This window comes from Epinephelus fuscoguttatus, linkage group LG15, assembly GCF_011397635.1.
Source record: "Epinephelus fuscoguttatus linkage group LG15, E.fuscoguttatus.final_Chr_v1".
NCBI lineage: Eukaryota > Metazoa > Chordata > Actinopteri > Perciformes > Serranidae > Epinephelus > Epinephelus fuscoguttatus.
The window spans coordinates 20,430,811-20,443,955 of record NC_064766.1 but is presented as its reverse complement, the minus strand read 5'-3'; the positions used below and the strand labels follow the sequence as shown (position 1 = coordinate 20,443,955).

Genomic DNA, 13,145 nt, shown 5'->3' with positions numbered 1-13,145 from the left:
TTTAATTTTCTTCAATGTAATTGAGGCAAATTCTGGACTGAAAAAAAAAAAAAAAAAAAAAAATAGAAGGAGGATTTTTACAAACACAAATGCACAAACGTTTTCCTCCGGCGACTGGGCGGTGTCATCAACACTGGCTGACAAAAATTCTGATCCATGCATCCCAGTTTTCAGTTTTTTAATTTCACACAACATGAATAATGCACTGTACTGTTCAGCTAAGCACTTTGTCATTGCCAGTCCACAATATGATTTAATGTTGCACTATATGTGAATATGCTGTATTTCCATTGTTGCTCTTGTGGGTCTAGTGAGAGTTAGCCTGTGTGGGGAGGAACAAATGGAACGTGTTCTTAGATGTATTTACTGCTATGTTTTAATGTTTGAATGTATTATTTTTATTCATGATGAACTTCATCAACATAATGTGCTTGGTTTTCTGATTGTATGACAGAGGTAGAAAATGCTTGGGGCAAAATATTCATAAATGTTTATGTATGGACCTTGATTTGGATGAAAAATATGAAAGAGAAGCAGCTAAAGTGGCTTTCATAATCCTTAAAATGCATCGGTGCTGGACAAGGATCTTAAATTTTTTTTCGATAATTTCCTCTTATGATAAAATTAATGGCATAGCTGTAAATCTGCTGCCAAATCTGCACACTGGACAGCTGAGCAAAAGAAATCACAACCTCGAGAAAATACCACAGATAGATTTATTTTGCAGTCAAATTTACACAATCTGAGACATGAATGTTAGACACCAGAACGCATGTTACACATGACACACCGTCACAGGTTGAACATAATATGGATGAGGCTTTATAGATATTCTTTTGACATTTAAGTTACTTATATCCTCATTAATGCTTTGTCATTACATACACATGCGTACAGAACACACACTCTCCAACTTTCAAACGCACTCACACACACACACACGCACACAGTCTGAAAACAGTTACATAAACATAAATGTACAAAAACACTGTCACAAACATTACAGGTCTTCGTCAAGAGGTCCTCCTGTGTGCCAAAAATATACATATACAGTGCGCTGTATACATATGTTCAAGAAAAGACATCATTTGTACACCATGGCAAATTCATAGCAGGCAACATTTAAGAGCAGCTGAGCAACATCGGTACATTCAAAAATTCATTGGCAATCAGTAGAACACACACACACACACACACGCACGCACACACACATTCAACACTTGATAAAACTGGCTCAGCACGCACACAGACATATGCCACACTGAGAATAGTTACATTTGAAGAAATAGTTTGATGTTTTGGGAAATACTGTGTGTTTTCTCTCCAACAGTGGGATGAGAAGATTGAAACTAGCTGTTTTTATTTTTGACAGCTGTATCATTCTTCTCATAACTCTTGCCAAGAAAATGACTAAACATATTTCCATAAATGTCAGACTACTGCTTTTTAGAAAACATGTCAAATGCTCGTCTTTGACACAAACTCTATATAAGGTTCAGTGTGTCACTGTAACGACAACTGTAAAAAGAGGTGTGTGTGGACAGAGGCGTGGCTAACTTTAGCCAAAATTAGGCTAACAGTTGAACCTTATTACCAGAATTAATATTGGCATGGTTTGTTTCTGCAAACCAGATATATTACATTTGTTTTATATGTTAAATATCATCATATACATTTCGTATGTAGCAGATGTGTTGAAACTTTACATTTCTTTACATTTTTGTATTCATTTATACACATTGTGTACACACAAAACGAGGCCTGAATGAGAGGTGCGCCACTTTCCAGTTAAAAGTTGTGATCTATAAAAACAGACTTGATGGGAGAAACCTTGACCCATGCTTATGAACATTTTGGAGATGGGAAATTGGCGACGCAGATGGCGAGATGGAGGCCTGGTTGCAGAAATTGTTGAATACACCATTTTTGTTTTTTGTTCGTACGTACATTTTTAGTACAGTTCCTAAACATTGTTTTATAAATATACTCCCAGGAGTGTAGTGCTGCTGGAGCACACCAGAACAAAGCTCTGACACTGTTTCTTCTCCAAGTGAGGGAATAAAATATTCACAGTTCGCATAAACAGGGTGAAATTCATACACATTTTTCAAGCGCTTTAAGATCCAATCATTACTGAAGCGCATGTCATGCAAGAGAGCCAATGAAATACAAATGCAATGGTTGAAGTTGTCATTTTGACATTGAAGGTGTGCTGATTGATTCGAGATATCAACTCATACACTGAGAAACATGCAACTAAACATTTGTAAGTGCTATATCGTAGGCAACTGGGCTTGCATGCGTTTCTTGAAGACGTTTCGCCTCTCATCCAAGAAGCTTCTTCAGTTCTAAATGACTGGTACGAAGTTGCAGGCTATAAACCCTGTGTGGCTGGGAACCCTTTCAGAGTCGTAGGAGTCACGTGAGCTCTTAGTTTCAGAGTGGTTAAGGTCACGATGTGAGTTGTTGACCCACCTGGCCACCAGGTGTGCAACTTTCGTACCAGTCATTTAGAACTGAAGAAGCTTCTCGGATGAGAGGCGAAACGTCTTCAAGAAATGCAAGCAAGTCCAGTTACCTACCATATTAGCACTTACGATTACCATGACCTGGATGACTGAGAATCTTCACCAACAAGCAACAAAACATTCCACCTTAAAAGTTGCCATCAACCGTTGGTGGTAGCCTTTAAGTTGTATTATCCTCAGTCTAAAGGTGCTACCTGTCAACTAGTAGAGATGAAAAGGCAGCTAAACATCTTTTCTTTAATGGTTGTAGTTGACTAAAGCATGTAAACATAGCAACAGTGGTAAGAGCCACAACTTAACCATGCACGTGCACACATGTTGGTGGACTGTGGTACATCCCTGGTTCTGATATCACTGCAGTTGATATGTGGTTAGGTATGACACAAAAAGCACATGGTTATGGTTGGGAAAATGTCAGGATTTGGCTTAAATACCTGGGGTCTTATTTATAAAACAATATGTAGGATCCATACTAAAAATGTACGTACCGACAAAAGTCAAAAATTGCATGCCCCAAAGAATACTGGACAATTTTCTACAATCAGGCTTCCACCTCACCATCTGCGCCGCCAATTTCCTGTCTCCAAAATGTTCATAAGTATGGGTCAACGGTTCTCCCATCAAGTCTGTTTTTATACATCCCAACTTCAATCTCTTTCAGGCTTTGTTGTATGCGTACGCAATGTTTATAAATGAGACCTCGGGTCTGGTCTCTCCAAACACAGCCGGACTTGGAAATGACTGGACGTGTCATTAAAGGTTTGCTATGCAGGAACTGTCAGCTGCTGTTTGAAATGAAAGTGAAAACCAACCCTAGCCTTATCACCTTGGTGCCGCATGGTATTTTGCCTTACTTACTTTTGCCATGTATATGATTTTTGTTGCTCCCTCTTGAATGTGTGTAGCCTACGGTGTGATAACCAGTGGCTACCTTTTGATCAAGTCCTGACCTCACCTGTCTGCTGTGCACATGCAGAGGGCAGAATCTCTGCAGATAAATACACCGCCACACACTTCTAGTGGGTCATAAATTAAGATTGAGAAAGATTACTTCTATATGATTCTATACATTGGGGTTTTTTTTAGAAAAAGCCTGCATAGTATACCTTTAAAAATACCCACTTTCGTTGTTTGTCGGTGGTGTGACGCCATCAACAATCCCCTCCTCCTCCTGATGAGAAAGTCAGCTCATATACGTATATCTACGTCACTTCAGAAATATTAATATGATATGTATGAAATGTACTAATGTACATGCTTTGCAGAAATGTACCATGCCAACATTTTGTCCGGACAACTGGGCTGAAAAGTTCCACAGCCTGACTTTATTACAGCGCTAAACGGTGCCCCCAATCCTCAGTATATCCTCATGTCTCAAGAAATGTTTTGAAATTCAAATAGTTCACAGTTTGTTTTAAAACTAGAGACCGTAGGAAGGATATTTTAAGATTGAGGAGGGCAACACATCATGATTCATGTAGAAAAATCTAATTTGTAGGCTTGCTTGTTGATTTGTGTAAAAAAATCACAACACATAAATGTGAACAGTGTTGAGCATGTGGCATTTGAGTGCCTCAGTGTCCCACACTACCTCTGTTTCACCCAAAGTCCACAGTACAAGGCTCAAAAAGCAAATCAACGCCAGTCAAACGACCCTCTCGCTAGTCGACTACCAAACTAAAATTCTAACACGTTGCTGCCACCTTGTGGTAAACAAATATACAGCACAGACACGGTCAGGAAAGGAGTTTTCTACTCTTCTTTTCACAGACAGTAACAGCTTTGAGACATGGTCGTTTCCATCTGAGCTGATTCAGACTCAGAGTGACGGCTGGTGATAGAACACGTAAGCAGCAGCAGAGTGGTTTTTATCACACCCTCATACGCACTTTGTGTTTTATCTGGCGCAGTTCTCCACCTTCTAAACATCCCTAATTTTAAAAAAGACGTTTTTATTTTTTATTTTTTTACCCCTGGTTCTAGTTCCCTTTATAGCATCTCACAGTCACACCATTTTTGTCCAAAAGCAGCCAAGCAGATGCGTAAAACAGATGCATCTCTTCAGTAGTGTTTGTTTTATCTTTTTTTTCCCCCCAAGAGTTTATATCTTTGTTTTATCTCTCACAATATCCTCTGCAGCAATTTCCCGTGAGTGTTTTTCTTTGAAACTAGAAATGAGACATTGTGCCACACATCTCACCCGTCATGGCACTACATTTATGGCACTTTGGCCAAGAGAGTTGATATCAATCAGTGTAATGAAATCATACATCAGGCATAAAGTACACATAAGAAAGCATCTATACTGTACATTGAGTCATTTCACATGGCTTATGGAAAATAAATATACATCCTTTTCTGTTCCGACAATGTTCAAACCATTGTTTAAAGACACTACATTCTTTTAATCCACTCAAATGACGGTACAAAAAATAAATATCTTGAGTAAATACTGTGGATAAATCCTCCTGTACAGATCTTTTCACATTTTATCTTATTAAATGATTTCCCCAGCTGGACATTTATTGTTTGTGAGCTTAGTTTGTGCACAAAAACAAAAAGAAAACAGACATAAAGAGAAAATGGGCAACACTCCGCGATTGTCAAGAGCTGTCACATTAAAGCATTTTGTGTTGACTGTTACTTCACGTGTCTTTTTTGAAGCAGTTTATGTGTTTGAAACGGACTTATCTCGGATAGATGATAGCTGTAACCACGAGAGGCTATATAAAACAGCAGTTCTCTAGAGCTAATACTGGAGTCTTGTCAAACACATTATGAATACAAAAACAAAACACAGCAGGAGTCTTTTCACTTGAGAAATCTCACCAATAAAAGAGCAAAAAAAAACAAAACAAAAAAAAAACAATAAAAAAAAGCAGAACTTTGCAAAGTGATCCACAATAAAAACACACCACTCTGTGCAGGAAATGACTCACACTACCACTTTAAGATATCTGTTCATTGCACTGGAAATAAAAGTGACAGCTATTTGTGACTGACTAGGCACTTTGGAATATGAGTGTTGGAGATGAGTCATACAAATAAATAAATAAATAAATAAATAAATAAAATAAAGAGTAATATTTATAGTATAATACAATATGGCACGATGGGTTGGAGCTAAGAAAGAACAGGACAAAGACAAAGAGTCCTGGTATCTTTCAGAGCATGCTGAGGGTTTGATTCTTGCTAATAAAATGCTGCACATATAAACTCATGGCACTATGAGGAGCTTAGAGCGTCCACTACATGGCACATGTACTGTTTATGTTCACAGTCTGCAAGTACGTGACGGAAACTGAAAGGGAAATCAACTGGAGGAAACTCCACTAGCTGTGAGGATAAAGTTTTAAAGTCATTTGAGTTTTTTTCAATCCTATTTTGTATCCCTCATGTACTGAGCTATCCTCCGCAGCAGTGGTTCCCAACCTTTTAAAACACAATGAGTCAACTCACGACCCCTTATCAAATGTTACACATTTTTACAAGATGTGAGCACTTTTTCGATGTTTTAATATGAAGCCTGAAGACATAAAAGTATCTGGTATTTCACAAAATGTTAAAATAAACTGAATTTAATGGAGCAGAAAATGTTGCTCTTCTTTTCTAACTTGTTGTATCTGACATTTCTCGACCCTTCAGATTAATCTTTTAACTCCCCAGCCCTGTCTCCTAGATATTACATTTATATACAGCCAATTAAAAATAGCAAATATGTTTTGAGGGAAACATATTGCCGAGAAAATCAGTCTGGGCTGTCCTTATAATGACAACTTGACATTAACCAGGATGACACCACCAGAAGATGCCTTGATGTTAATGTCAAGTTGTTATGACAAAGACATCTTCTGGTAATGTCATCCTGGTTAATGTCACATCCCAAACAAATTTAATGTCAACTTGTCATGACAAAGACAACTTCTGGTAATGTCACTTTGATTAGTGTCAAGTTGTCATAATCATAATCAAGACAACACAAACAATGTCAACTTGTCATTACAGAAACCGAATGACACTTAATGACAGCAGTCATAAACGTTTATGACATGTACATAATGTGCATGACAGGTTCATGACCGTGTCATGTCATAGTTATGACAGTGTCATGTCACTCTTATGTAGATACCTTCAAGTAAAGTGTTACCACTGTTTTTAATTGACACTGAACTAAAATCAGAATCTTTCTCTAACCAAAGTGCTTTTGTTGCCAAAACCCAAGACAGGAGTTTCGATGCCAACCCAAACTTCTGGTGTCAATGTCCTGCACTTTGTACGCCAACCATCCTTCCTAGCCACCTCTTTCCAAAACCTACATGATACATGAATGTAGTGTTTCATTATCTGTCTCTGAACGTAATTCAGGCAGCGATTATGTTGCCACAACAATGTTATTAAGAAAGCAGTTTAGTAACGTACAAATGTAATTTCTAGGAGACAGGTTCGACCTCCCAGGGCGGGAACCACTGCCTGACAGTGCTCACTCATTTTGGCACTATGTTCTACTACAAATACTGTGTGTGTATATTTGATTTAATACAAACAAATAGTTCAGAATATAGTGGGCAGGATCTTCTGGGTCCTCAGGACATGTGATGAAGTCTACAGATTTGGGCTCCAGTTCCTTTTGTTTGAAAAGGTCATTACAATACTGCATTATGCGAACGAAAGAAACTCTGATCTAGACACCAAAAGTAACTATTTACAAAGTCCATGAGTTGTTTTTTTTTCTCCTTTTATCTTTTGACATACTCTGTACTTACGGCTGATTGTATAAAAATGTTTAAATTTAAGATGAAATGTTCAAACAATGAGCATTTGTACAAGCAAGGCGAAAGTTTGGTTGTTGTTAAACTTTGGACTGTTACGAGATCGGATCCAGTCAGGCAACCTGTATGGCACTTTGAAGCACATTTACTTTACATACCAACAGCCAAATATGACCCCTACATCTGATGTTTAAATACTGTTTTCTTCTTTTGACAATTACTTCTGTTTTTTGGCACCAACTCTACATTAATATTATTTATAAATAAACAATAACGGGGCTAAATCTGAACTAAAATAAGTGGTAGGAAATTTCTAATAATTTCTGTTTTAATCTAGGGAGTGGAATTTGTTAAAATATCAAGAGTATCATAAGTCAGAAAAGACTGAAATCTATTGAAAACAATATACTTTATAGTCACATGAAATTATAACATACGAAAGTCAGCTACTCTAATGAGTCTCCAGTAAATGCTTTCAGAAATACCTCATTTTCAAAAGGCCAAACTACAAAATGTCAGAGGTATCAGGGGACACTTTGGTCTGCTCTGGTTGGTCTGGGTGTACATAAGTGGAACGGCACCTTGAAATTGACTTCTCGCCAGTCAGACGCTCAGGTTGGGAGGCTGATGTTGGCGCTCTCCGCCAGCGGGCTGGACATGCGTATCTGGGAGCTGCTCTTGCTGAGGATCGACAGCTGAGTCCCGCCGTTCACTCCACTGCTGGCCAACGAAGGGTGCCGCTGCTGCTTCAGGTCCACAGCAAAGTACCGATTCACCGTCCAGCTGCGCCATTTCCTCTTGATCTCCGACTGCACCTTCAGGGAGAAACTTCACAAGGTCATTTTTTAATGAACTTTAAGCTGCACCAACTCCTCAAAAAGGTACAGTTCACTGAAGCTGTGTCGGTAACACTTTAAGTGTTACTTTAGTGTTTGTTAACGTATTCGTCAACAGTTATAATTCCTGTGAAGCATCTGTAACTGGGGAATAAACAGGTAGCAAAGGGTTGACAAGATAATGACAGATGGGATTTATTTTTCATGCTTTCGTGTCTTGTTTTTCTCTGTAAATGGACACCTAAAACGTCCCTATACTTGCTCACCTCTAAATTATAGTGTGTTATAAATAATTAAATTTAAATATGTATATCATAAATATTAAATACACAGGTTTAAGTAGTGTTAGTAGTAAAGTGTTATGGTTTTGGGTAATAATTTGTACACATATTCAGAGATGTTTATCCTTAAATATACTTGTGTGCTCTGTGCATCAAAAATAGCATTACGGGCATTTCTGGTATTAATACTGTACATGTCAGAAAAATGAACTGGTGATGAGAGCATCACAAAGGGAAACCGTTTATGAACAGGGACAAAAGCTTACCTCTCCATTGAGGAAACAGTAGAGCACAGCTACAACAAAGCCCTGAAGATGAGAAAAGTGACAACAAATAAGAGAAAAACAGCTTGACATTGAAATTTTCTTTCATTTTTTAAAAATAACTGCATCCTTATCAGCAAAGCATAAAGACATAAGAGTCAGACAGTGGGGACACTACACTACAAAATAGTCTGTGCAACTCTGAAAGGCAGAGGGAAGTAACTGTTCGAGCAACTTCACTATGCAGGAATTGTAAAGTGTCATCAGTAAACTGCATGACATGTTTACCCCTCTGTAACATTTTCCATGAAACAATACAGAGAAAGTTTATATTTCCCTCAAAAGATTAGTTCATCGTTTCTTGTGGCTGCAAAAGTGGCAATAACTTATTTAAACAAAATGGCAGAAATGTAGGGTCCTGAGTAGAACCAGTGTGTGGCTTGTGCTGGTAAGTGTGTATTTTATGTCCTTAGGCAGATATAAATGTTTAGCAGAAGACATAGATGTTATTTCTATTAAATGAAAGCATGACATTCTGGGCTGCAATTTAAGATCATCTGCGTCATTGATTAATCATTTTATCTATAGAATAAATGAAAATAGTTTCAAATTCCTATCATGTTTTCTCAAAAGCATAAGAAATCAAAAACCCAAAGAAATGAGACAAAGAAAGGCAAAAAAATCCTCATATTTAAGAGCCTGAAACTACTGACTGTTTGGCATTTTTATTTTAATTGTTTGTTTCTTTCTGTCACGAGACCCAATCTGATTTATAATCACTATCAGTGAATTTGTTGTCCAATATTGTTTTCATAGTTTCATAATAACTTCAAGGGAAAACACTACAAGGCAACAGCTGCCCTTCAGACTTTACTACCTCCACTGAGGAGATTATGTTTTCCTCTTAGTTTGAATATTTGTCAGCATGATAACAGAAAATCTACTTGCGCAATTTTCATGAAACTTGGCAGAAGGGTGTAGCGTGGGCCAAGGAAGAAGCCTTTAAACTTTGAAAAGGGTCCAAATAACATTGTATGCTTGGGCATCTGGCCCAGGCAAAACGAATGTCATACAGCTTAAAATCCAGTAGATGGTAGTAACGTTCAGTAGTGACAAAACATAGGCAATTGTAGGAATATGATGCCTCCATATCACGATCCACAGTCACGGGTACCAGTAATCCTTTGTGGCAGCCTACACGTGTAGCTGCTCAAACATCATACAGAAATCAGTCACTGTGGAGCCCTCAGGGACAGTGGTTTCATGGGAGAACCAGTACAAAAACCACAATGTGTGTAAATATTAAGTTACTAATCTATACTGGTTTGTGTAATAAGCTTCTGTTTCTTTATGCAAATTTAAATTTGACTAAAGCAAAAATTCACAAGTTTCCCTGTGAACATAGTTTTTGCAAAAGCTGTGTTTAATAACGTAAGTGCATGCTAATAAAGTGTTTTCAGAAATGTTAAGTATGAAAAATATTTCCATTTTAGAAGTACATAATAAATGTACAACTGAGATGATGAGGATTCAGCTAGGGACAAGCACGTTTTGACATCATTCTAACAGTTTCGGAGATATCTAAAGACATATAGGGGTTGCGCTTGCAGATGTGTGTATCATCGTAGGCTGGACTATTGGCCTTGGTGAGGATCTGATTATCTTTAGTTCGCTGCACAGCTGTGGATAGTGAGTGACCAGGTTTGAATATCACTATCACTCTCCCAAAGAGCCTCTTTGTATCTTGTATAGATGATTTATTATCCCATTATGTTCCCTCATTCATCATCTGGTATTTCAAACAGGACATTGGAGCTGTAAAAGCATACCTGGAAGGATCCCAGTCCCAGTTCAAACACCAGTCTCTCTCTCTTCCTGACATCTTCAGGTGAGAAGGCGAACACAGTGTAGTGAATACCAAAAAGAGGGATGAGCAGGAGGGTGGAGCGCGCCAGACGCCTACATACACACACATACACACACACACACACACACACACACACACACAGTTTAATAAGATTGAAGCAAAAGTCAAACACAAATCAAAGTCATGTTCTACTGGTGCTGGTCAGCTGGAAGTGATGCAAGAACAGAGCCACTGATGCAATGTTATGAAACATAAACTAGTCATTTGCTCACAGGTTTAAATTTTTAGTCAAGCCACAATTTTAGAAATAGAAAATCTCTCTTTGAATTCAATCAAGGTATCAATGTTGTTTGAAATGCAGGCTCAGTCACAATTCTGTGATTATTCTATTGTTCACATTACACAGGAGATATCTTCATTTTTCTTATTGTCAACAGTCAATTAAACTCAGTAATTTTTTTTTAAAAGTATCTTATTCTTCTTTGCAACAGACTTATAATAAACACTGTTGCACTTGGTGACATGTTCCTTTGTTACGATGAACCAGGGCACTGTGGTTTATTGTGAGTCAATACCAAACGCATCATCTAGCTGACATTTATCCTCAATAGAGCACCAAATGTCTATTAATTTGCCACTGAAAATAGTCCCCCAAATGCATAATTAACTCCAGTTTCAGTAATGTCTGTTGAAAACTACAGTGCCCTGTTTTTTTAAGGAAATTACAGAGCATGTTTTAAAATCTAAACTATACATTTGTTACTCATTTTGAGAGATCTACATCCTCAGTGAGAAGGGATGGACATTAGGATGTGGTAAGGAAGCCAGAAAGTATTGTTGTACATTGTTGGTTTAGGTCTTATGTGGGGTTTGTTGACAATAAGAAAAATATAGAATAACACCAGCCATATACTTTCTCTCTCTTTTAAACCTGAGGGTAGATTTAGTGTACAAAATCATCACAAGACTGGGACTGAGACAAGAAACACATAACTGTGGACATGTAGAATCTGTCCCTGTAGTCACATAGAGTTTTCTCTGGTTCCTTTTCCCTGCTGCATGTATCATGCAGTACAACATCATGTCTGACATACACATGACAAGTGGTAATACACAGAAACACACAACAAATGACACCTTAGAGGGCTCAAATGTGCAACACTGATTTTTTACGGTGCAGTCCAGTGACCCCCAGGGGTCCTTAAGCAGCAGAATAAAGACATTATACTCTGAACTCTTTCACTGTGAGACGCTAGGAAATGTACAAGTATTATTGTGAGACAGTTTGTGTTGCTGTCTCTCCACCAGCACTTGGAAAAAAATCTCAATGAAACTACAAAGGTTTAAATTTTGAAGCAAATGAACTAAATTCTGTGTATATGTGTTTGTGTGCTTTTGCATGTCTTTCTTTGTGAGGACCAGTTTGATAGTGAGGACAGTTTGGCTGTCTTCTCTTTGGGCTGGACTTTTAAAGGCCTGTTTGAAGGCACGGTCACACATGAGCGCACACAGGTGAGTGACCATCACCTACAGAGGTGATTCACACAGAATGTGACGCACAAGGAACGCTTACTTCTTAGCCAATGTTAGCTAGCTTGCTATTAAGTATCCCAAAATATTTTCTCGTGTTCCACGCGTGTCTCCTGACTCACTTCAGCCAGGCAGCATCTCTCATGTGGGGCAGGTTGTATTTTTCATTGTCAGTATCGTACAATATCGGGTAGACACGGCAAATATTGACACTTGGTCAGTGGCCCTAAAAGTCAAATTATGATGCTGGGTACCCCTTCAGTGTCGGTTATGGACGTTCAGGGACAGCATGTCAATTCATGCATATAGTCTTTTCAAAATAAACTTTAGTTTTCACAGAAAATGTACAGTTTCCACTTGTTAACTGCATACAATCTCTTTTTGAAAATAAGAAAGTAGGTGAAAAAAAAATTGTTTTTAGGTTTACTCCCATAAGTTCGGGCAACAAAAGTACACAGTTTGATTCAGAAAACTAAATCATGATTTGGTTTAAAATAAGTACATTTGTTGCCAACGTAATGTAACATCACTAGTGTAGTACGCTACACGTACTAGCATGTACTAAAATAACTTCATTAACTTGAATAACTTGATTTCTGGTTTTATACACAACATGAACAGCACTCTACCTGCTGAAAGTCTGGAGTTTTTTTGACCCATCCACACCAACTCCTGCCCGCCTCATGCAGACTTTCTCGCTCTTTACACTACGGCAGTTGCTCAGAGCGTCAAAAAATTCTGCTGCCCGGTGCATTTCATACCGCTGCTTAAAGGGAAATTTCAGTTTATTTCAACCCGTCTCTTATCGTCCTAAATTTGTTTCAAGTGACTAGTGACATAGAAATAATGTTAGCATGCAGCGTCAGACTTGTTAAAACGTAAGTGAATGGGCATACCTTCAAGTGCAAAGTTAGTCCACTAAACAAGCTTTTTTTCCCCAAAGACCGCCTCATATCGTTAGGATACATGTCAGAGAACAGATAGAAAACGACATGTAAACGTGTTGTCTTACCTTACCGGTGTGGTGCCGTGTTTGAAATATCGCGAGAACAAGCAGCGATCTCATACCGT

At 38.1% G+C, this 13,145-nt stretch overlaps 1 protein-coding gene across 4 annotated transcripts in view; it reads right to left on the bottom strand.

Annotated features, from left to right (window-relative positions):
• Positions 1-40: 40 nt before the first annotated feature.
• LOC125902532 (pituitary adenylate cyclase-activating polypeptide type I receptor-like) overlaps positions 41-13,145 on the bottom strand; it is a 44,909-nt gene continuing 31,804 nt past the window's right edge. For 2 of the 4 annotated variants that reach the window (XM_049598972.1, XM_049598974.1), the window contains 3 exons: positions 10,507-10,636; positions 8,681-8,722; positions 41-8,125 (listed from right to left, as the gene is read on the bottom strand). In XM_049598972.1, the coding sequence (XP_049454929.1) occupies positions 7,901-8,125; positions 8,681-8,722; positions 10,507-10,636 (397 nt within the window). In that variant the 3' untranslated portion in view covers positions 41-7,900. The remainder of the gene's footprint in view (positions 8,126-8,680; positions 8,723-10,506; positions 10,637-13,145) is intronic. The other 2 variants (XM_049598973.1, XM_049598976.1) reach the window with 1 other exon arrangement.